Below are 25,552 nucleotides of genomic sequence, written 5' to 3' on the forward strand. Positions count from 1 at the left end.
ACCCAATGACTGTAAATCAATCTCTTTATAAGGTTACGTATGGGATGCGGTGCAAAGTTTGGTCTGGTGGACAATAAATAATGTTCGAAACTGCGCATGCTCGCTCGGTTGCTACTCAGTCAGTTGTTGTAGTTACCAGGAAGATTAACCGCTAAGATCAACTGGCCCTGGTGATAACAGCTAGCTAGCTAGCAGTTAGCAGGCTCTCAGAGACAAAGGCAAGTTTACGTTGTTGTGTACTTCTATGGCATAGCATCTACCTACCTTATCTAACGTTACCTGGTTAGCTAGCTTCCCACACCTAAAGTAACATGTTAGTAACCTTACATCTTATTTAACGTTACCTAGCTAGCTAGCTCTTGTTTGGCTGTCTGTCTGGGTTTAGTCTTAACGTTAACGTTATTCTGTTTACTATAACATTAATAGAAAGATAATGTCACCACCACTAACGTTACTACAAAGTAGTTGTTCTCGGCTAACTGTGTGCTAAGTTGTTTCTGGACAGATTTAACGTTACAGTCTTTGTTAGCGAGCCTTTGTAACGTGGTTATTAATACAACATTTTGCATGAATGGACTGACGTTGAGCTATTCATTGGCTGATGTGTTTTGCAGTTGGAGGTGGTAGCGTTTTAGGTGCCATGGTAAAACCTAGACACTTGATCCCAGGACGATTTCACCGGGCAGCTCGTCCCCTTTTACTGTGAAGATGCCTGCTGTGATCCGTGATAACAAGGAGGACTCTGAGTCCTCCTCAGAAGACGAGCAAGAGTAAGTGTTAGACTGTGTCATATGCTGTGTACAGACTGTAAAGCCCCCCACATGGGTGATTTGTGATATTGAGATAATTAAAACTGACGTGACCACAGGCAACATAAACATGACAACAGAAAAAGAAAATTAGCTCAGAGATGGGTCCTTATTTGTGAGTAGAGGCTGAGGCTTTTTATTCCTTCCTTAAATGTAAATGGATTGTTTTTATATACCGCTTTTCTAGTCTTAACGACTACTCAAAGCGCTTTAACATAGTACAGGAACCATTCACCATTCACACACATTCATACACTGTGGCCGAGGCTGCCGTACAAGGTGCCACCTGCTCAACAGATAAACATTCACACACATTTACACTCCAATGGCGCAGCATCGGGGGCAACTCGTGGTTCAGTGTCTTGCCCAAGGACACTTCGGCATGGAACTGCAGGGCCAGGGATTGGCAGGCGACCTCTCTACCACTTAGCCACAGCCGCCCCTTCCTTAAGCTGACAAATCGTTTCTTATGCTGACTGCAGTACACCACAGGCACTAACTGTTATATGATTCTACAGTAGACAGAGTATTATTAGATATTACCTTTGATTCCGATTAGGAAAAACTCCCCCAAAAACCTTTTAACGGGGTGTTGTCGTATACAGTCACCTTAGTGTTGATCAGGTCTGTGCAAACTTCTACATTAGAACACACACTAATGACACACTAAACCAGAATGTGCATGTACCTATGCTGTTTGATTTCTTATCACATACACTTTTGTGAGTATATTCTCTTTGAAAACAGACTTATCCATTGATATGCTTGCGTTGCTTTTATAGCAGTTAGATAGTTGTAAACGGAGATGGAGATGAGTAGGATATTGTTCACAGTCACTGCAGCTTGTGGACATGGCTGTCTGAATTACGCAGGTCACCTTCAGTGTCAGTTAGGTTCTTAGCCTACTGATCCTCCTGTAAGACATCACCTAAAGATTCCTCTTTAAATATAGTATTAATGTGACACCATATTCACTTTTTTACTGGCTGTTCCAAAGTCTTTGTCTTTGCTACTTGCCATAGTATATTGATCATGTAATGTAATCTATGCAGGATTACAGAAGAAGCCCTGTTTAATAATTTATGCCAAGATACATTTAGACAAAATAAAGCCTTCAGGAAGCTTTCATTTTGCATAATTGATGAAAGATGAACTGAATGAGAGAGAATAGTATCTGTAGATCTTAGCTACAACAGTTGGTCTATATGTTATCTTGTCTCAGGCAACTAATTCCCTCTTAAGCTATACTTAGTCATAGCATACTGAGAGCCACTGTGTCTGCTTTTAGGCTAATTTCCATCTCCTGAATTAGTTTGGATTGCTTAGTATTATCCTCCTGGTGACCAGTGCTCTTTTTACTGATACACTACTATAGTAAAACACTTTGATTTTATGTTACAGAAATTGAGTATCTCCAGTACACCCTGTCCAATTTCAATTTATTGCCAAACAAGCATTGGCTGCACATTTGATTTCAACCTGTTAACATTTTTCTCCTCAACCTTTACATGGATGTCATCACTTTATTTATTAGGCCCGGTTAATATTAGTTGACTTTAACGTGATGTAAAAGTTTATGATGACATGCAAAGGACAACAAAGTATAGCATTACAGGCCTACACATATTTGCATATTTAATCAAATATTTGCAACCTAAATGGTCATACTTTACTGAAATATTACTGTGATGGCAACAATATGGCCTTCTGTCTAAGACCTTTACATCTTGTGTGTGGTATCTCAATAGTCTCGATGGTCGTTCATGTATAAAATAAACGACATTATCAAAATACCTCGTTTATGGGCATGCAGCGAAGCCACCGCAGTGTAAAAGATATCTACCACATTGTCTGACATGCCTAGATAGTTAAACTCAGGGCAGCAATTGTTTACATGCCTCTCTTCCTTATCATGGCTGGCTATGCCTGATTGAGTTCTACTCCATCATCATGCTACCTTATCTTATTTTTAGCCCCTGATAAGCGGGCTGTGTCTGGTACTATCAGATAATCTGCAGTTTTACAAGGGTGTGTGTTAGTACAGTACATGGGTTTGTTATTGCCCAGCACCTCCTGAAAATGTGTGTGGTTCTGTCTCTGTCTGCCTGACTGAAATAAACACCATGTCAGGAAACATTCCCTCAGCATTAGGTAAACTATCCATATAGGTTAGTTCACATCATCCGGGAATGAACGCCACAGTGCATCTGTATAGTATTGTTACCGGAAAGTCAAATATTTATTTCTTCAGATTATTAGATTTTCTGTGGGTCCCAGACTTTTAAAAATATGCTTTTTAACTGTGAGTGTGTATCATCTAATTGTTTATTCACTAGAGACCATCCCTGCATTGCCTGGAGTGGTCTCAGCAAGTCCATCCCAGTTCTCTTGTTTTTCCCTGAAGCTGCAGTTTCAAAAGATGGGAATATCTGCTCTACTGGAGGTACACCACATTTGTTGAAGCTACAAAATAACTGTGAGAAAAAGAGTGATAATATGCTAAAAATGTGGAGCCTTCATTAAGTTGGATACTAAGAATATTTCGTTGTCCATAGAGCGATATAATATGGCCTTCAAGATTGTGCGCACAGAGAGCCGCCTGGTACGGGGAATACTGGCCAATCATGGATTCCATGAGGTAATGTTCTCCACTAAATCATGCACATTTGAAAAGATTAGTCTAAATCTTGCAAAACAGCATTGTTTTTTAGCTGCATACATTATGTACATCTCTGCTGTGTAGGATAAGGGATAGTAGGGCTGTTTTTATCTCATTTGACTAATAGTGCCGATGTCAAACCCTGGGAATGCACCCAAGGAAAAAAACCAAATTGACCTCAAGAGCATTAATCCTGTTTCACGAGGGCACACAAGTCTCTATTATGGCTCTTTCCTAGCAGTTACAATTAATTCCCTTTTTATTTCATTTCAATGCTTCTTGACTCCCGCTAACCCATCATCAAAGGCAGACGAGTGTCTACCACAGCCGCAACAGAGACAAACTTTAATAAGCCTTTATTGCAAACATCTGTCTCTCCCCTAGACACCAAGCAGCCATGTAAATTCTGCCTCCTAAGGAATTGTTGGAATAAAACAAAAACTCAACAGATAAAATAATGTCAGGGTGATGAAAATCTGTGAGTTTTTATGTGATCATTTCTATACAGCTGGCTGTATTTCTTCAGGTTATCGCTGGAGTGTCTGATCTGCTTCTTAGATTTAATTCAACTTTTTTATTGATACCTTTGCAAATGTCATTTGCTCTGTGTGTACTGAATCTAAATGTTTTGATCCATCTTGTCAAGTGAAGTCAATCATTCCGTCTGTTTTTTAGGTTCACCCAAACAGCAATGACTTTAACCTCATGTGGACAGGATCTCACCTCAAGCCTTACATACTACGCAGCCTTCAAGACTTCCAGAAGGTCAACCACTTTCCCAGGTATGACAGACTGTTAAAATGTATGAGTGTGTTGCCACTGTTTTCTGTGTTATAAATATCACCGCTGAGCCATTCTAAGCCCGTCAGTTCAGGCGATGTGTTTGTTGGCTTCCACTGCAAAGCGCATTTAGTTTGGACCGATGCCACTCTGAAACATGAAATGAATCATACTGTCAGGCAGAGGGCGATCTATTGCTGTTATGTATGTGTATATTTTTGTTCTGTCAGTGTCGGAACTGTGGAGTGGAGTGCTGGAGCGTTTTAAACAGGAGGCTCTGCTCAATTTCAGGTCATATGAATTGACGCGCAAAGACCGTCTGTATAAAAACATCCAGCGAATGCAGCAGACTCATGGCTTCAAAAACTTCCATATTATTCCTCAGACCTTTGTGCTTCCCTCTGAGTACCAGGAGTTCTGCAGTAAGACACCGCTCACCTGATCCCGACCTCTCTTTATCATATGTTTACAAGCATTGCCCATTCTAAACATATACATTATACATTTTTCTTTCTGTTTAAATCTTCTTCTCGTCTCTCTCCTGCTTCAATCTCAGATTGTTTTGCCAAGGACAAGGGCCCCTGGATTATTAAACCAGTAGCATCTTCCAGAGGGAGAGGCATCTACTTGGTCAGCAATGTGAGTGATTTTACCCACAGGAGTTATTACTCTCTAATACAGCCGGTCCCAATCTTTTTGGCTTGTGACTCTGTAAAAAGAGTATTTTTCTGCAACAAGTTATACAGTTAATCTGTCCCTTATTTTCTCAAGTAATTGATTTGTTGTTTGGTCTATAAAACATCATAAAATAGTCAAAAATAAAAAAAATGTCCTCATCATGTTCGAGAGCCCATGATGAGTTTTTTTGTGTGTGCGACCAACAGTTTAAAAACTCTGAGATATTCAGTTTATGTAAAACAGGGGAAAGCAGCAAATCCCCACATCCGAGAAGCTGGATTTAGAGAATGTTTTTTTTTTTTTACTTAAACTATTAATGCTAAACTATAAGTGAATAAAATGTTTCTGGAGCTGAAACCCCTGCAAAAAAACAATAACCAAGTAAGTGGACCTTGTGATATTCTAGTCAAAATAAAAGTTGTTTATTTTATTCCTGAGTTTTCTCAAATTGTTGATTTTTTTTTTCTTATGAATTGTTTCCATATCCAGTGACAAGAATCAACCCTCAAGGTCATACTTAGTTTTGTGTAACAGAAAATTGTTTTTTCTTTTTTTTCTTTTCTTTCTTATCCCTTAAATCGTGGGGTCAGGTTGGGAACCACTGCTCTATAACCCCTGTCAGACTAATGCAATGACCCAAAATAAACCTGTGTTTGAGGTTGGAGTGAATTGACCGACATGTGTTTGTATAGATAGGGAAATTGGATCGGGAATAAGGAAATCACATGATCACAAAATGTGTTTTCTTTATGCTTTTTGTTTAAAACCGTGTGTAAAACGGCACCGAACATGGGGGACTGGAACAACACATTCTCTCACATCCACATGGGACAGAAATTGAAAACAAACTTAGACGTTGATGATACATTAGCAGAGGTTTAAGTTCTACCACTAGTTTGCATGTGAGATCTGTATGAGAAAAGCAGTGTGTTAAAGGAATAGTTTGACATGTGGGGAAATAGGCTTATTTGCTTTCTTGCTGAGAGTAAGGTGGGAAGATTGATACCGCTCACATGTCTGTAGGATAACTTTGAAGCTACAGCTAGCGGGTGGTTAGCTTAGGTTAGCATACACTGGAAACAGAGGGAATCAACTAATCTTTAAGCTAAGCTAAGCTAACCAAATATTGTGTGTGAAAATTTGACATTAATGACAAACTCAGTGGGAGTTACGTATAAGCATAGTGACTTAAAAAAAATACTGTGTGAACTGAGTTCATTGGCCAGATGTTTTTGTGTGTGTGGAGGGGTGTGCAGATACAGCTGTCTTTGAAATAAGTATCAACCAGTGTTTCAGACATTAATAAGCTTTGTGGAGTAAATCACACTCTTCCAAGGCTTTTGGAGGAGCTCAACAAGGTTCTCACTCTTGGAAAACATATGCACGATCCTTCTTCTTCTCAGGCATTTTTATGAAACAGTGGAAAGAATGTCGGAGCGATATTTGGAGAGAAGAAAGAAATGCGTTCATTTTTTTGGTTCAGGTTTTCTCTGAACTGTAGCCAGCACTGAGGTTACCCCGCCTCCCCCCTCCATCCCATCTCCTCTCAACTTCGCCACCTGCAACACATTTCAACCTCATAAATGACCCATCTCCCACCACCAGATTGTGTTTTTATAGGCTGTTATTGAAAGTTGACCCGCTATGGCCGGTGTCATTGCAGTCTCCAACTTTTCTTGACGATTCTTTGATGTTAATGTTTAACAGCAGTGTCACATCATCTATTTGGAATTTAGTGTTTAATGCTGTTGTAGGTGAATGAATATACAGTATGGAGCACTGTGAAACATAAAAACCTTACATGGAAATGCTATTCATACTTTGCTATTGAGAGATGTTGATTGAGTTTGTTACGTGAGGTTGCACTTCAGTTAAAAAAAAAAAAAGCCATCTAACTTCATCACTTTAGTAAATATTCTACAAAATAAGTTGCTATGTTACCTGGTCAATTGATAACACTTTGAACATGTTAAGATGATTATGATCTACTGCCTTCATCTTCCTCATTGTGTTAATTAAATTGTCTTTTATGTGTTTTTGTGTGTGTCATCTGCAGCCAAATCAGATTTCAATGGATGAGAACATTTTGGTGTCTCGCTATATCAATAACCCACTACTGATCGATGGTATGTTCTTCACCATTTAATTGCTACAGACACATCTTAATTTGTAAGGATTGTTTTGGCATTCTGAATAATCCCTGTGACTGACTCTAGTTTTTGTTTTGTTCACAGAGTTCAAGTTTGATGTGCGGTTGTACGTGTTGGTGACCTCATACGACCCAGTCCTCATTTATGTGTATGAGGAGGGCCTGGCTAGGTGAGCTGTGTGTGGGTTTTTGTTGTTGTTTGTCTGTGACATTATTGGGATAATGAATACCTGACACAACAGTGATCTTCTGATCTTCGTGGGGGCAAACAAAAATACTACAGCACAATTGACATTTAACAACAAATACATTACAAACTAGCACTCAATAGATCATGCACTTCTGCTTTTACAGATGTTGCCTCCATAACAGTTTATGTTTGTTTTCTTGGTTTCACTTCAGACAAAACAAGATATACATAACATATAAAAGTTTTAATAAAGTCAGTATTGAGAAAAACATTCACCAGTTTGAATAGTAAATGGCGGTGTAGACACTGCCTGGTTCATGCACTTTAGGCTCATTGGTACTCAGTCAGTGCCCAGAAGAGGGCAGCCTTAACTTTTCAGACCGACTGCTGTGTAGTGTGCGCTGTGGTGGTGACTCTGAAACAAAGTGCTCCATTGTTCCAGCTGTAGGATGTGCTCATCAAATATTGCTGATTGTGTCACTGTTCAAAGATGATATCTTGATAAATTTCTATAATTGCGCTATATTTATTGGATGTTAGTTATTTCGAGAAACAATAACTTATGACCAAAGAAGAGGCCATTGTCAGGCACAGGTAGGTCAGCAGAGGGTAGATGATTTATAGAACGTCTGGCTCTTCGCTTCGGTCTGATAGAGGTACGTGCTGAATACAAGTGCCACCGCCCTTTTGTTTGCTGGCTTGATTATCAACTGTGGGCAATAAATCATGGCCAAATTCTGAATCCCACTTTTATCGCTTGACATTCCTTCAGAGTTGTGTTGGTATTCAGGTACACGGTGCGTGCCAGGAATTCTCATTATTGCACATGTGGCATCCACTCCTCTCAAACACTGCCAGAAGCTAATCTCTCTCCAAAGTGCCCCCCCATCATTCAGTCTAGTGTCAGCTTTATGAATGTGGTCATTATGTCAAATATAGATACTGTATGTAGTGAAATTGTTGGATTACAGAAGTTTTTTTTTTTTTTTCGCAGATTTGCCACAGTCAAGTATGACCGGACTTCAAAGAACATTAAGAACACGTTCATGCATCTCACTAACTACAGCGTGAACAAGAAGAGCAGCGATTATGTCAGGTAACTTTCATCAGTGAATGTGGCGCTGTTATTGGAAGCTTGATTGACTCATCCATTTATTAGAACACAAGCACATTTCTTCCTTTTCAGTTGCGATGACCCTGAAGTTGAGGATTATGGGAACAAATGGAGTATGAGTGCAGTGTTGAGGTATTTAAAGCAGGAGGGGAAGGACACCACATGTGAGTCAAATCTTCATTTTCTTTCCTTTTTTCATGCTTTTAATCTTTTCCTTTATAATAATGGAGTAAAATTCACCCAGTTTACAGTTGCATTTTTGAACCCCTGCTCGATTGTTTCCTTTAGATTCTAACAGAAAGTGTAAATCAATTAACCAAAACATAAGAATTCTTGAGAGCGAAAGAAAAATCATCTCTTCATTTTGTATATTCTAGTGCTGATGAGACAGGTGGAGGACCTCATCATCAAAGCTGTATTGAGTGCTGAACTTCAGATAGCCACCGCCTGCAAAATGTTTGTTCCCCACAAGACAAACTGCTTTGGTAATTATTTCATATTCTTCTTAACATGTTTTTGACCATACAGTAAGTAAAGCAATCTAGTCCAACAAAGTTTAACACGTTTACACCTGCACTGATTCAGCTTCAGAAGAATTTCCTTTTAGATAAAATTCCCTTTTTTGACACACTCACACATACTTAGTCATGCACACTACCCCACCCCTCACATTTCCTTTCAGTTTCATATTCATTGTCCAGCAGTTTCTCTATACTCTTTCTCCACTGAGCCGAGCTGAAGTTGTAGACAGTCATTCCTCAGTGTGGAGCCTTCCTGCCCGTTGCTGCAGGGTTGCGGAGGGCCTATTGACTGAAGCAGGAATTTGCTTCCTCCTCTCTGTTGCCATTCAGGTCTGCCTGATTTAGGCTGACTGTTTTCTTGGCTGCTCCTGCCTAGAAGCAGGCTCGTGTGAACTCCATTTTGGAACCATTACCCATGTTAGTGTTGGCACTAATTGTCTGCGCTCGCTCTCTCTGTCTGGCAGTGTCTCTTAGATTTGAGGGTTTTAAAAGCGAGCACATTGGCCAAGCCTCCCTCAGCACCACTGTCTCTTTTTCCTCTTCTCTCGCTGTTTCTGTTTGTTTATGATTCTCCCTCCCCTGCTCACACTCTCCTTCACCTTTCAGATGTTAGAAAAATAACGGGCTTTGCAGTTGTGAGAGGCTTCTGTAGACATAATAGCCCCCCTGATTGGTGGTTGTTTGGGCTGTATGGTGCGAGCAGCATGGACTCACACCAGTCGCCTGCATAAAGATGCTATCTGCATCCTGAGTATAATTGCTAGGTTAAAAACCCACATTAGCCCAGGGTGTTGACCATGCAGGTATTTACAGTGAAATGTGGCTTACTGAGCCTCAACCTGGCTCTCATACACATGTGATAGACATGAATAAACAACCAGATGACGCATATCTTTGCTGTGATGGAAAAACAAGTTTGCTTTTATTGTCATTCATTCATTCACTCGTTGAGGTAAGACTGGAATATTTCTCTATGCACATCCACATGCCCCAATTGCAAAAACGCTTTATGGAATGTTCAGGGATAACATGTAAATGTTACCTACTGCATTGCACCATACTTGCATTTACATGCATTGGCATATATAAACAGAGCTCTGCTTCTGCATAAACAAAAGCATCTGATATTTATTCTGCATAGGATAGTAAATATACAGTATAAAGAGGGAAAGTGTGAGAATATGGATAGTGGCACCAAGCATCAGCCTACTAATGATTCTACACTGGTACCATCTTTGTGTCGTACATTGTGCAGCTCTGTAGGCAGCAACAGAGAATACTTCTTAATTAATATTCACTGTTGTTTTATTTTGACTCCACTAAGTCCACATTGGATTTGAAATTAAACAATGTAATAATGAATGAAAGTAATGAATTTGAACTTTAAGGCTGCTGGGTTGTCCAACAGTGTTGAAATCTTATACCAAAGCTTATAGAGACCTTTATAGACATAGATACTACATCAATGTCATTGTGTGGCACAAAAGCAATTAGGTTCTACACCTTTCCTAAGATACATAATACATTGTGGTCTGCTTTGAACATGCACATTACCCTACTTCAGCCGTATCATTTTACTATTGAATTTAGTGTAATTTTGTTGTCTTCATAATGGCCCCAAGCAAGTCAATTACAACATTCATAGTCTGTCTAAAGGATTAAGTTTCCAAAGACAGACACTGACGGTTCCAAGAGGACCACCCTCATCCTCTCTCTCTGTTGATCTGTTTCTCCCAGTGTGGTCATGTTGCGTGTGTGAGTATGTAAGGGCAATATGAATACAGAGACATGCAGGAACCAGTGTAAAGCATTAGTTTTACAAACACGCAGGTCTGTCTAAGCTTCAGGGAGTCCAGTCAAGTACCTAAATAAAACCCACCTAAACCACCAAGGAGTCATGATCAGTCAGCTGTTGTCTTCAACTCCCCTTTCGCCTTCTCTTGTACTTAACCTCAGTACTTCCCTTCTCTTCCTGCAACAATACAATACGCCCAGCATTCAAACCTGGTCCTCGGCAGCTGCCTGTAATTGTAAACAGGTAAAGCATCAGAACGCAGGGCAGCAAATACATGCGTGTTTGGGCAGTTAATGTGCCGATAAAAGCAGCCATTGTTTAGAGTTTTTATACGGTCTCTGGATTGTCTGGAAGGGAGCCATGCAAGATCATAAAGCCCATTATAATCTTAATTTACTGCAAATTGTTCCCTGCCATTTTAATGTCTATTAATGGCTTTAATACTATGTTTATTGTTTTCAAATAGAATTTCTTCCCTTTGCTCAAATTACACATCCGTATCTAAATGTGCACACTGTAACAAAACCTTTTTTATAGCTCTGTTATGTGGGACGAAATAAAAACAACCGATTTTTTTTGTTTTACATTGGTAAGAAGTGTGTGTGTGTGTGTGTGTGTGTGTGTGTGTGTGAGAGAGAGTGTGTGTGTCAGTGGGGAGAAAATGCCACCCATGCAGCTCCTCACCGCTGCTGTGTGATTAATGGACAGGCTTTTTGCTGAGGGATGCTGATTACGAGATGTTTTGACTAAGATCTGATTAGCCAAGCCAAAGGCCTATTTTATTACACACAAAACATTCCACTTACTGGTCCTGTGTTCCACTGAACGTCCCTCATTAAGTGCTGAGTGTGGTTGGATCCCCTGTCTGTGAACAACTCTCCCTGTTTTACATTTGTCAGATACTCCCACATTTCACTACAGCACAGTGTTGGTATGCCTGTGATGACAGTGTGGCTGCTGTACAATTCAAAATCTTTTAAGGAATGATTAATGGAATGGGTCCTGCCATCATAATAGGGCTATAGAGTGTCAACTGTTACTTTAATTTGTTGTCATCAAAGTGTTTTCATGATTGTAGCTCCGCTGTGCTCCCTGCAACAGCAGTAAAAGCATTTCAAGGGCAATAATTGATGTCAGAATGATGCAAAAGTAATCCAATTGTTCTCGCCTATGAAGAAAACATACATGAAGCAAATACTTTGTTCTGCTGTTGTTGTTGTGGGCCAACCGACTGCAATGCCAGGGTGGGGAGATTATTGTTTTTGGGCGTTTGTCTCTTGTGGTGAAGTTTCCAGCAGCGCCCATCCAATAATAAAAAGTCATCCCTTTTACTCTGTCACATTTTTTCTCTCTCCCTGCCTCTTTAATGGGTGTGATGTGGATGTTCGCTGCCTCTCCTCTCCTTGTCTGTGATGCTTGTTGTGGCCTCTCTGCGGGCACATTTAACAGCACTCCCCCGGCAGCGGTCGAGCCATAGAACAAACGTGTCTAGCAGTGAGCAAGCTCTTGGGGCAGGAGCGGCGTCTGCTCCTAATTGGGGGAAAATGAGCGGCACATGGAGCCTGCTTGTCGGGGGCTGGTGAGGTGGTGTAACACCTCCCCATTTTCCCCTGTTGTTGTGGTTGTGCCACTGGTGAGGCACTGCAACCCATTTATTCCAGTACTCTGTTCCCCAAGACTAATGCATAATGTTTTATGTGTGCGTTTTTATACAAAAGAGGCTAAAATGGGATAAGCCGGCAAGTGGAAAATAAAATCTTAGTGCTCTGCTTAAGCGAGTACTGTTTAGCAGTGGGGGTCCCGTCCATCCTCAGAAGTTAAAAAAGTTAAAGATGGCAGTGGCAGCTTCTGTTGCTGCTCTTGGCTCAGGATTATATAGCAAACTTTGTTCCGTCATGAAAATACAGTTTTCACAGTCACACCAATTTGGACCTCATGACACTACCATATTTTGATCTCCTGACCCATGTAATATATCCCAGTGAACAAAATCCAGTGTGCATTTTCTCCAACTTGTCCTAATACAGATGATGAAAACATGAGTAGAGAAAAAAAAACATGTTTTCAGGAAATGTTACAATCTTAAAAGAGAACTCTTTTAGAGACTTCCAGAAAGTTGGGGGACTCGCAAGAGACAGATTAAAAAAGAACGGTCAAAATGGAAGCAGTCTGGAAAAACCCTGGCTCTTAAATTTCCTATAATGCAATTCAATAGCATCTTTCGTTAGAGCCTCACTGTCTGGTAAATGCCTGTGTCTTTTAAACTCCATGCCCCCTTTTTAGTACTTCTCATGATGAGTAAACTGATCCTGTTGTGTAAAATCAGTGCTCCTTTGGTAAAAGACCAAATATATACGTATTGTCAAGTAAAACTACTTGATATTTGTTACATTGCCACAACATTCTGTATGGCCAGGGTGGAGATGACTACAATAAGTAATGTACAGCCAAATACATTTAACTAATCCTGTTAAACTAGAATTCCCCAGCCTAACATTATTTAACCAAGTGCAATATAAAGCCATTGCACGCTGTCACGCTGCCTTTTGTATGCTTAACACTGGCACTGACCTGAGATGCTAAAATAAACAGTGCTGGTTATGGCAGCTTTGAAACCTCCAACCCCCCTGGCCTATTCTCAAAACAGTCTATTCTTTTGAAGTACCATTAGAAGGATTTTTCCTCTGGCTCTATGGCTGGGTTTTGCGCTATCCCTGTAAAATACTGTGGTTTCCCTGCACGCTGCTGCTGGGGCCGGCGGGTCGTTGGCTTACAGGGTGACACTCCCCAGAGCAGTGTGAGGGCTTTCATAGGTTACATAGGCCAACTCTGTCGCAGTGAGCCATATGTCAGTCAGTGAAACAAGAGGGAAAATTGGGATAGAATGGATGAATTTTTACATAGGGAACTTTCTGACCACATTGTAAAAAGCGTTTATATGTCACTCAGTGCTAAGCTATTGCTGGAGTGAAATATATACAATATATAGCCTATATTATATAGGCTTTCTAATTCACCAGGTTTCTCCCACTTGGGACACACGGTCACATTTCTGGCTTTGTACTTCTGGAATTCACATTTTACTGCCCCAGTTGGGCAAGATACTAACTTTATGATGCTTATTCGAGCGCCATCCTTCTTGTTAATATGTAGTGACAATATGTGGATTGCTTAATCTTCCAATGAGAAAATTATTGACTTTATGTATGAAAATATTCACAGCCACAGTGTGTTTTTGATCTACTGTCTTACGTAAGCAACTTCATGACGGATGAAATGTGTATGTACTTAGTTAACGTAATTGAGCCAATCCCTCAGTAGCAGGCTTTGGTGAATGTTTCTCTCTTGAGTGATTGGGGATATAACATGCGTGTAATCAGTAGCAGAAAGACATAGGCCATGTTGCCAAATGCCACATAATGGAACTATGATAAAACTCTTGTGACTTTGATAGCCTTCATCTTTTATTTTCAGTGGGCAGATCTTAGAGGTTTCTAATTCTGCCTCCCAGTCTGTGGTGAAAACCCTTTGATTCATTTTGTGTTTCCCTCTGTAGAACTGTATGGTTTTGACGTGCTCATTGACTCCAACCTCAAACCCTGGTTGTTAGAGGTGAACCTTTCTCCCTCACTGGCCTGGTGAGTGTCTTAATCATTTAATTCTTTATTTTGTTGTTTCAGGAGAATTTCTTACTGAAACTGTTTCTTGTATCCCACCAACTTAAACAAGGCTTTTTCTTAGAATATGCAACAACATTTTTTTTTTTAATAAAATGCCACATTGAAGGAAAATTGCAATCACACTTAAAGCATACCCTCAGGCTAAAATCTCCCACCAAAGTGTCAGTTTGGCAGATTTGTTTTAAGCTCACACAACACATCTGTATCTTCTTATGACAGTTGATAATTTTTGACTCAAGCTGACTCAAAGTTTGTTTCTTTGTAAAAAAAAAAAAAGAAATAATAATATTAATAATAATAATAATAATCATCCTATTTACAGTGATGCCCCCTTGGATCTGAAGGTAAAGGCCAGCATGATTGCAGACATGTTTTCGCTTGTGGGTGAGTACATGCTGAAACAATGACTAAATACAACTTCCATTTGATTCCAAAGTTTTGCACAAGTGATGGCACTTCATAGACATTGAGTTCATGTCAATTCAGTGTTTAAAGCTAGATTTTTAAATCCATCATCAACATCAATAAGTAGAAACCTTAAGAACACGTTTATACAGTTTAAGTTATATTATTAAACTCCACATAATTAAGAGAGGAGGAAAAACCTTGGGTTAATACAGGACATTAAAGTATTAGGGTTACAGATTTCTATTACTAAGAATGTATACAGTACATTTGAAATAATCCATCATCAAAGCAGAATAAAGATCTGGCCTTCAACAGGAGTCAATAGTTGTATTAACATAGGGTTAGTCATATTCAGAGCTTAAAAACAAATTACACTGACTATTAAGATGTTCTTAGATACTTAAAGTTAATATTTTAGCTTTAAGTAAGAACATTACTCACACTTTAGATTAGAATATGATCTAATGAATATGATATAATAATCAAATATAGAATATTTATTTATTACAAAATTATATAATTGGGATAAAGGTGTTCATTTTGGAAAAGCTAATATAAAATGAAAAGTGCTCTAATTATGCTGTATTTTTTTCCAGAGGCATAGATGCTAGTCGGCCTTACTTGTAACCAGCATGTTTCAAGCAGGTGGAGACTACTATGTCATCTATTGTTTGATGCTTAATGTTTTGTTTAATTTCACACCAACATAGCTGTATGGCTTTATAATAGTAGCTCCAGTGTTAGACAATAAACAGCAGACATCATTAATTAACATTAAATTACTTGCAGACAAAATTGTCAACATAGGCCTTACTTGTTTTGTAGTCATTAAGCTCTTTTGAGAAACTGGATTGGACATGTCAAACTAAAGCAATCTTTTGCATGAAGACACAAAAAATGCCTGGCCCAAGGCAGAGATAAACACTGTTTACACAACAGTGTTTGTAGCAGGGAATGAGATGTGTCTCTGTTAGCTATGTCTCCTCCCCTCTTAATTATTGAATTCTCATGCAGAAGAAGAGCTTTTATTTGATCTTATGTATCCTTTATTTAGCTGATACAAGATCTCTTCTTCCAGGGAGTCCTGGATTATAATATGTTGTAATGCATAAATTTAAACCAAGGAGAATCTCATACATTGACCACATACAGAGCTCTGAGAGCTTGCCTATATCCTTGTAGATGAGAGTCAAAAGTACACATGTAGCAAAAAAGAGACAAATAATAACCAAACTTTCACATCTCTTGATTATTTAACTTAACACTTAATCCTCTGATTTATCCTTATTACCATTCACAGGATACATGGAGCCCACTGATTAGCAGGCGTCCATCTAAACTGGCACTGAACCATTAAGTCTGTCTGTGGTCTCAACCTAATGATATTAAAGGAATGGCTTGTGTGTGTGTGTGTGTGTGTGTGTGTGTGTGTGTGTGTGTGTGTGTGTGTGTGTGTGTGTGTGTGTGTGTGTGTGTGTGTGTGTGTGTGTGTGTGTGCGCACATATGCACACGTGTCTTAGCCTAGGCCATGCTGCGGCTTGAAACCCTCCCCTCTGGCTCATTAAATGAAAGAGTAGAATCATAAATTGCCAGTTATCTTTGGACTGAGACGTTACTGCGGGTCTGGGGAAAATGAGCAGTGGCATGTAAAACATAGCACATCTATTTTGTACCAAACAAACTAAGTCGCTGTTGGCTGATAACACTTGGGCTGCATCCCAGACCTGTAAATAATGACAGCATTCCATTAGCATTCATTTTCCGCCTGTGTGAAGCTGTCAGCTCCGTGTCGCTTATGTTTGTAATAATTGCTGTGTTTAGGCAAGAGCATGGCAGGGGCCTGATTCTTACCTGACGGCTTGAAAGAGGTAGTACAAATAGCCTCGAGCTCCAAGCTGTCAATAGAATTAATTTACTTCAAGTGTGACCGCAACATAAACATATTTCTTTAACATTTCACTTTTACCACTGGTTAGCTTTGAGGGAGTGTGGGAATTAATAAACAGAAGATCGTAGATTGATTATTGACTGGGTGGGAACATCTTAGTGGGGAATGTGAATTACAAACATTTCCCCCACCCTTATCAACTACCACTAGAATGTAAATGTGTGGAGCTGTTTAAATCTGAAGTAGAGTGTCACAATAAGAAAACATCTTCTTTCTCTCTGACATAAAAGCTTAAGGGATAGTGCGACATTTTGGGAAATATGTGTATTCTCTTTCTGGCATAGAGTTAGATGGCAAGATCGATACCACTCTCATGTCTGTCCATTATGAGGCTACAGCCAGCAGCTGGTTAGCTTAGCTTAGCATAAAGGCTGGGAACAAGGGGAATCGGCTAGCTTTAACTTTTTTTGTACAAAAATTGGAGTTCACATTTAATGAGGGATACAAGCTGCAACTTCCTGCAACCAGCAGAGACTCTAGGTCCTAGAGTCTCTGCTGGTTGCCTGGCAACTGCTCAGAGACAAGAAATAGTCAGACACATAACCTCCCAAAAACATTTTGTTTGAATTGTTGTTTTTACACTTCAGTGTTTCTAAGGGCCAAGCAAACAAGACATTATGTGTTAATTAGTGCACTTTATAGGCTATGGTTGCCAGCTGTTTCCTCCTGTTTCTAGTCTTTATGCTAAGCTAAGCTAACCAGCTGCTGGCTGTAGCTTTATATTTAATGGACAGATATATTTCCCGAAATCTCAAACTAGTCCTTTAAGCAAGGTCAGTGGTTCACATAATGGGGCGGTGGTGTGTCACTATATAAAAAACATGTCATGACTTTTTCTAACAGCAAATATAATGTCCTTACATTAGCACAATATGTTTAAATATATTGTTGATTTACATGTCATTTATTGCCTCAATGTCCCTCGCTCTACTTTGGTTTTCTTGTACTAACATTGAAGATCTGATGCAGTAAATAAAGTTCATCGGAATGAGTAACATATTTAAGACCTGATATCATTGAAATCATAGGATGATATACCCCTTTATGGCTGTTGTGTTTCCCCGCAGGCTTTGTGTGTCAGGACCCCCTATCGAGACAACCACGCTCTGACCGAGTCACCCTGGACTCCAGCCTCAAGCACCCAGCAGCCCAAAAAACACAGGTACACACACACACACACACACACACACAGCGGAGCCAAGTGTTGCACTCATTCACCCTTCCTTGTGAAACATTCCCATTCTCTTGTCTTCATCTCTCTGTTACTTACAGTACATTCCTGCCACTGCCATTGAGCTCTTCTTCTACCCTCATGGAAAATTCACTGTAATGCAAAACAACTGCTAATGTAATTACACTGTTTGAGTGACATCAGTTTGTAAGTGCTATACTCTGTGGCTTATTGTTTTATCATTTCTAATCAAGTGACTAATGCTCTCTGTAGGCCTTGTTGCCTAATGATGCCACAACAGCTAATGCACTTGGCTCCTTCCACTCGACTACTGCACCCAGATTTGGCACAGGATCTGCTGAAGGGAGATTACTAAATCAGACAGATTTCTGCTCCACCTTATATTGTGTAAAGGGCCTGTTTAGACATACAGTAACAATGTTTGATTGTTGCATGTCGATGGAGCATGCACGCAATGCTGATGCTCACCCACCACTCACTGTCTTCACCCATTGCCTCTTAGAAACCTCTTTCTGCACCGACAGCCACTGCGCACAGCAGAATGGTGAGTTTTCTTCAGGCTCAGACGTATTAATCTTCTTTTGTCTTGTTCCTTTGCAATTCCCTGATGCCTTTTACATTACCGGTAAGAAATTGCTTAGTGCTTTTTGCTTATTTGATTATGCAGCTTTGCTATTTATCATAGTGACAGATGGCTTGTATCGATTCCTAATGCTATATTTAATAGAATTCTTTGCATTAGCAAAGTGGCCTTAGTAAGCAATTGCTTGAAATGCTGCAATGCACCACTTGACCCAAAAGACTTTGTTGTACAGAGTTACTCAAACATCTAAAACAAGCCTGACATTAAACCACAGAGGCTGTTGTAGAACTCCAGATGCCTTCAGAGAACCTCTCCTCTCCCTTTACTCTGATTAGGGGCAACAGATGGGTCTTTTTCTGAAGGATTAGGCCTTGTCACTTTTTGGCTGCCTTTGTATCCCCCCAGTCGTGTCAGACAAATTAAATGTAAACCCTGTGCTATTTAGATGACAAATTCTGTATGTGATCCTGTGGGGTTGTGCCCCTCTGTCTGGCGCAAGCTCCAACCTGCATGCCAAAGTTGTCAATCACAGCCTGGTAGTGCATGCAGCGGGAGGCAGCCAGGAATGCCAATGCATGACAAAAATGCTTCATTTATGTGACAAGGAGAAATGAAGAGAGGGTATTTTTGTTACACAAGCTATAAAGGAGAATTGTGTTTCAGATTAGTAGGTTGTTTGTCAGTAACCGATGACCTCTTTACCAAAAATGTAAGAATTGCAATTATTCTTTCAACCTTTAAAGGTCCCATGGCATGAAAATTTCCCTTTATGAGGTTTTTTAACATTAATATGCGTTCCCCCAGCCTGCCTATGGTCCCCCAGTGGCTTGAAATGGCGATAGATAAACTGAGCCCTGGGTATCCTGCTCTGCCTTTGAGAAAATTAAAGCTCAGATGGGCTGATCTGGAATCTTGCTCCTTATGAGGTCATAAGGAGCATGGTTACCTCCCCTTTGTCTGCTTTGCCCATCCAGAGAATTTGGCCCACCCATGAGAGAGAGAGAGACATCATGGCTTTCAAACGAGCAAAGTGGCAGTTGGTCAAGGCCACCCCCCCTCCACCTCTCCTCCTCAATAGCTACAGACACAGAAATGGCACATACCAAGGAAAGCTCATTGTGGGACTGGCTCTAGTGATGGAATTCTCCACCAAGGCTGAATTTTGGGAAAGCGACTTCAGATACAGTATTAGGGGACCACTAAGGTCTATATAAAAGCATCCAAAGAGCACCTTGTCATAGGACCTTTAAGCATACCTAAATTCATAAAAAATTAAATAACTCAATTATTTTTAACATTGGAAAGTATTTATGTTGGAAAGAGGAATAACTCTACATTTCTCCCCTGTAGCGGCAGAGGCCCACATCCGCCGGTAACTCAGAAACAGAGGGGAAAGACAAGCTAGGACCTAAACAAGGCCAAGGAGACAGCACTCTGACCTTGACTGCTGAGGAGGTAAGGCCTTTACAATGGTAGTGTCTGACATGATGAGTGTTATTTTGTGGAATTGAGACATAATGGGAACCTGAAAGTACAGTAACTATTTAAAACTATGTGAAATTTAGTACACGTCTTTTGTTTTCTTTCACAAGATCAAAGTGCTAAGGAGGATAAAGGAAGAGTACGAGAGACGTGGAGGCTTCATTAGGATCTTCCCCACCGCAGAAACATGGGACCTCTATGGGTAAGCTGAGCCAAGAAAGAACAGACACTTGTAATCCCCAAGGGGTGTTTGTCTGTAATGTTACTCATTATTAATACTGTCTTCAAATAAGTGAGGCACTTAAATTAAATTAATGCAATCAGTGCCTAAAGCTAGACCGTACGACTCCTCTTGACTGTCACTAATTGAACCACCAGACTAAGGTGTAACTACAGAGTTGGTATTTGTTATACTTTGTGTATTATGTTCCATTATGTATGAAATGGCATTAAAGCCCTTATTAGAGAGGACATCTCTTTTTGTGCTTACAATTCATATTCCTATATGAGGATTTGTTGCTTGATTAGCTCCACCTCTCTCTCTTAGCAGCAGGGATTTTGTGGCATTTTTAAAAGCATATTATTGAGCGGTCTGGGGAATTATTGGTGCGTTTAACAGGGCTGCTTCCAGAGTAGCTATATCACCAAAGCCTTGTTTTTAACATATTTGCCGCAAATAAGGAGGCAGAAGCTCATTGGGGCTCCTGCCTTATGATTATTGTAATTTGCTTATTATCTTCTTCTCTCAGTGGATATCTGGAGTCCAAGACATCAATGAACTACATGTTGGCAAACAGACTTTTCCATGGCAGGTAAGCATTTCCATTGTGGATTGGAAAATAAATCTCTCCATCAGTTAGTGGAGACGGTTGGATTCTAACGTGGCGTTTGTTTGGTCTTTCGATTGGATAGGCAAGAGGAACAGCTGAAAAGACGTTGCACAGTCAATTTTTCCAGCGTGCGCCCAGTGTCTACGTGGCATTGCGATTTATATTAAACCACTTCTTTTTTTTTTATTGTAATGCAGCATGCATTTATGTTATTTGACTCAGTATGGGCTTTCAAGTTTTAACCACAGCTTTTTCTATTGCACAATATTATCTGGAGATTTGGCCCCCAACTAAGCCCATCTATGATTTTTCCATATTCGTTAGGTAGCCAGGTTAGGGAGACGTTTATTGCTGCAAGACCTCAGTTGCTGTTATTATTCGCCATTTATCCTCTCTCTCGTTTGGACTGTCACTGTCTCTCACATCAACTTCTGGACAAGCAACTCAACCACACCAATCTTTCTTAGAACTGGCTTCAGTTAAAGTTACGATTTATAACCGTTGCTCTGCTTTGTGATTGTTGATGATACACATATAAATCATTATGGTTGTTGTTATTACAATTGTGCGTTGACATGTCTTGTTCTGTCTCTCAGGAACGTGCAGCTGCAGGTGGACGCCGTCCACAGCTGTCACGTTGTCCAGTACGAGAGGAAGCTGCTGTCTCTGGAGGCATGTAAGAGGAGACCGCGCCACCTGACTCATCGCTCTGCTGCAAGGAAGAAGAAATCGGGTAGGTCTGATGTGTTCTGCCTCAATTCAGGAAAGTGTAGCTAAGTGGGGACAACATCCCACGCTAATGCACTTTAGTTTCCAATAAATAACTCCCCTGTGTCACGGTAAAGTTGGCCAAATATGACTCTAAATGAGTTCATTTCATTGCAGCAACATCAGAAACCCTACTTTGAGTGTATGTGTGTATTGTATCCAAAATGCCAGTGATGCAACTGCCATTTGTCTTTCCTTTGCAATGCTGCATACCTTAGGGAAGGAGTCCAAGGTCTCCCTGCCTGAAAGCAGCAGTCAGGAGGGAGAGGACTGCGCTCAGGAAGAAAGAGAGGAGGTGAAACAAGCTCTCAAGCCAGTCTCACACAAGACTTTGGTAGCAGAGCAAAGAAAACAAGTGGCCACACCACTGGAGCGCTGCCACAGCGAGGCTTTGTCCAGCTCAGAGGCAGCCATGCACGATGCCAGGCCCAGAGTCAACCTGCTCAACATCCTTCAGCAGGGGTGGGACCTCAGGTCAGTCTGGATTCTGGGCTGCTGCTCAGGTTGGCTGCTCCTCTCCTTTCCTTTCTCTATTAAATAAGTAGGAATATGAACTGCACCTACCAAAGAGGATGAGAAGAAATTGAGGCCCTCTTTACACAAGTTATGTTTTAATCAGCATTACTCTTGTGTACTGTATGTCTTTAGTCAGTGTGAGGAGTGACGGGAGTTGTGGTAAGTTGATATCAACATACATAATGCTTTACAATTTTCATATATTCTTTAATTTAAAGTAAAGATACCACATATTCTAAATACTGTCGAACACATATGACACACTGTACATACTATTATACCTAAGTGCAACAAAGGCTGCGGTCTGATGTTGATTTTAAAAGTGTGCCTGAAATTATAATTTGAGGAGGAATTACAATAACAAGTCTGTGTTTGTAGAAATTCCTCAGTGCTTGTCAGGACTGTGCATGAACCAGGGAAATTATAGTACAGCATATCATTGTTTGGGTTTGGCAACATCGTTTTTTTTTTTCGACTACAATGTTCTGACAGTAGTCTTTCCAGGTTCACCCAGGTCACAAACATAGTTTATCATATTGGTACCGGTGCAGGACAAGATACACTGTTTCAACAACTTTTGTCTGAAAGTGATACATAGCTGTCTTTGGCTTCTCTATCTCTCTTTTCTGGATGATATGTAGCTAATGAGTATATGATTGACTATAACTGCTGGTTCTTTCTGTTGTAGCAACAGATTCCAATTCAACATGCAGAGGACCTAGTGGATAATGTTTATTATCAACTGTTGTTATGACTTTCCTTTTCTTTTTTAATCTATGCAGCTTTTGATGATTTTCCTCTCTCTCCTTTCCAGTAAAGTGCAGGCCAGGATGGCCTTTTCCTCATACCTGCAGCGAGTCCAGCAAAGACTGCTGGCAGAAAGCAGAGCCAACACCATCCCAGCTTGGCCAGACAAGGACAACGACCAAATGGTATTATGATAACCATTTTTTAATCTCCTTTTCCTAATAAATGGACACGGGTGGAATACCCTGGGGCATTGGTTCCCTTGTATGTACTGTATATACATGCCAGATTTTCCCTTATTATTATCCTGTTACTCATATGTACCCTGGCTGTAGCTGATGTGTGTACGAGACATTTGTGGCCACATCGTAGGAAAACGTGGTCTCTGTAAAAGTTAGTCTGATTGGAAAGTCTGCATTGTTATGGCGTACATCATCGTCATCATCATCATAGGTGACCTCAAACCTTTGGGGAAAATGTGAATTCAAGTTGATCTCTATGCCTTTAAATTCAAAAGGCTCAATGTGTTGAATGAACCTGAAAGGAGAAAACAAAGGGGACTTGAATAAGTGCAGCAGGATGAATCAGTGATTCAGAAAAGTAATAATGAAATATTGTTTTTTTGTCTGCACAGGAGCTTGTGATTCGCTTCCTGAGAAGAGCAGCCAGTAACCTTCAACAAGACATAAAGGTGGTCTTGCCCAGTCGCCAGCTTCCACTCCAAGACCGCAGACGCATCCTGTCCCACCAGCTAGGAGAGTTTATCCACTGTTACAACAAGGTGCCCGTTCCCAGACTCCGGCTTTACCACAGAATCACAAATCTAAGAGATGATGCAAACATAGGAAACATTATGCTGTCTTATTCTTTCCTATCTTCTCAGGAAACTGATCATATGGAGAAAAAACAGGAGAGCAGCAAAGAGGAGCATTGCGTTAACCCCAGTGTGTTTCAGGAGTACATCACTGAAGCAAGGTTAGTAAATTGGCAAGCCCACTGACCATTGTTCAGTCCTTGGCTCTTTACTTTTCCAGTTATATATGCTACTCAGTGAAGAGTGATCTGAATCTGCTATACACATTTATCTTCTCTCTTTTTTTTCTCAACAGTGAAAATGATCTGGAAGAAGTACTGACATTCTACACACAGAAAAATAAATCAGCCACCATCTTCCTAGGAACAAAAGTCAGGAGTGTTAAGAAAGACATTCATGAAGTAAATGCCTCAGGAGATTCAGGCAACTGTGAGAATTCCAAAAGTGAGTTCCTCCCGTGTGTTTTTTACCCCCATATTTTTTTAGCTGAACGTCTGGTTTATGTTTAATATTTTATCATTCAAGCACAGTAAACCGGAATTGTTTAGATTTGTAAAACCAAAAAAAAAGTAAAGGGAAAAAGATTAAGTCATCTGGGGTAAAGGAAAGGTCAGCTTCAAACGATTAGCACTCATTGGGGGAAAACAAATGTGTGTCAGAGCCAAGGAATGGCTAACTGATGATAAAGGAGCTCTGGCTTCTTTCCTCCTTTGAACAGCTCTGCCTGTGGCCAAAGAGGATTCCAGCGCTTCAGAGTCCTCGCTCTCCACAGGGAAAGTCAGCAGTGACCCAGACATCAAGGCCACTGAGAGTCAGCCCTTTGTCCGTACTGAAGACCGACAGGCAGCAGCTAGAACTGCTAAAATACAGCCAGAGGTCCAGGCTTCCCAGCACTGCTCCAGCTTTCCTGTGACTTTAGACAGCACACATATTCACCTGCAGCACTGCTGCCCCGTCCCGACATCCCTGCCTCTCCATTGCCCACCGCCGCCGCCGCCACCTCTTCAGCCACCGTCCTATGCACAGTCCTTGGCTAAGTCTCAGTTCTGCCATTCTGAAACTTTTTCTGACCCTCCTGCATACGCCCCTGCACTTGTAGTCACCCAGACCCCGAGAGCAATGTGGACAGCTGTTTCCACCAGCTCTAACACAGTCTGTACTGGACAACCGACCCAGGTGCTTAAGAGGATTCAGTCCTTTACCTCATCAACGTCCAGCTCTGGAGCAGCCTCTTCCATCCCGAGTGCCACGCACATCTATAGCCAGAAGCTCTCAAGACCCACCTCTGCAGGCCAAGGTAAACTCAGTATTCTACATGCTGTTGTTTATCAAATTCAGGACCATGTTCTCACATTTGTCTTTTGTTATTCTGTTTGTCAGTTGTCCGGAGGAGCAGTTCCAGTAAGCTGAAGTCAAACTCCGCAGGGACATTAAAGGAGTTAAGCTCCCTGTCTGCCCAAGCCCAGTCTAACCAGCAGGCCTTCATCTCAGCCCTGCAAAAGCTGGCTGACAAGCAGGTAGCTCGCCACTATGCCAGCTCCAGTCACATCAACCTGCTGACACAACACGTGAGTTTATTAGGTTTTTACCTCTATGGTTCACTGAGCCAACAGCTACTCCCACCTGGAGCAGGACGTTTCATTGTTATTAAGCAACTGTAAACTGATCTGTGTAATGTTTCATGTAAGGAAGAAGAATCTGGGCCCGCTGCAGTAGTCTCTCACTGTGAGGTCTCTGATATTTCTCTTTGTTGATGCGTAAACCTGGCTCTGACCCCATGCTGATTGGCGGCATCTAGCAGCTTATTCGTTTTGCAGACCTGTTGGAGCCGGAGGGTCTGCTGCCTCGTACCGTGCACCTTTCTCCTTCAGTCCTCCGCTCGCCTGCA

General features: G+C 40.8%; 1 protein-coding gene across 3 annotated transcripts in view; it reads left to right on the top strand.

The window, feature by feature from the left end:
• The first annotated feature begins 94 nt into the window (after positions 1-94).
• The window catches only part of ttll5 (tubulin tyrosine ligase-like family, member 5), a 46,947-nt gene continuing 21,489 nt past the window's right edge, over positions 95-25,552 (top strand). For 2 of the 3 annotated variants that reach the window (XM_039786415.1, XM_039786417.1), the window contains exons 1-27: positions 95-218; positions 615-770; positions 3,146-3,252; positions 3,365-3,447; positions 4,144-4,250; positions 4,540-4,670; positions 4,805-4,887; positions 6,983-7,052; positions 7,161-7,245; positions 8,260-8,361; positions 8,452-8,543; positions 8,757-8,864; positions 14,252-14,333; positions 14,698-14,759; positions 17,800-17,894; positions 18,427-18,468; positions 19,858-19,962; positions 20,100-20,191; positions 20,739-20,801; positions 21,416-21,552; positions 21,806-22,061; positions 22,918-23,035; positions 23,485-23,631; positions 23,734-23,825; positions 23,960-24,108; positions 24,383-24,961; positions 25,045-25,232. In XM_039786415.1, coding sequence (XP_039642349.1) covers positions 709-770; positions 3,146-3,252; positions 3,365-3,447; positions 4,144-4,250; positions 4,540-4,670; positions 4,805-4,887; positions 6,983-7,052; positions 7,161-7,245; positions 8,260-8,361; positions 8,452-8,543; positions 8,757-8,864; positions 14,252-14,333; positions 14,698-14,759; positions 17,800-17,894; positions 18,427-18,468; positions 19,858-19,962; positions 20,100-20,191; positions 20,739-20,801; positions 21,416-21,552; positions 21,806-22,061; positions 22,918-23,035; positions 23,485-23,631; positions 23,734-23,825; positions 23,960-24,108; positions 24,383-24,961; positions 25,045-25,232 — 3,237 coding nt within the window. In that variant the 5' untranslated portion in view covers positions 95-218; positions 615-708. The remainder of the gene's footprint in view (positions 219-614; positions 771-3,145; positions 3,253-3,364; positions 3,448-4,143; positions 4,251-4,539; positions 4,671-4,804; positions 4,888-6,982; positions 7,053-7,160; positions 7,246-8,259; positions 8,362-8,451; positions 8,544-8,756; positions 8,865-14,251; positions 14,334-14,697; positions 14,760-17,799; positions 17,895-18,426; positions 18,469-19,857; positions 19,963-20,099; positions 20,192-20,738; positions 20,802-21,415; positions 21,553-21,805; positions 22,062-22,917; positions 23,036-23,484; positions 23,632-23,733; positions 23,826-23,959; positions 24,109-24,382; positions 24,962-25,044; positions 25,233-25,552) is intronic. The other variant, XM_039786416.1, reaches the window with a different exon arrangement.

This window comes from Perca fluviatilis, chromosome 20, assembly GCF_010015445.1.
Source record: "Perca fluviatilis chromosome 20, GENO_Pfluv_1.0, whole genome shotgun sequence".
NCBI classification, from domain to species: domain Eukaryota; kingdom Metazoa; phylum Chordata; class Actinopteri; order Perciformes; family Percidae; genus Perca; species Perca fluviatilis.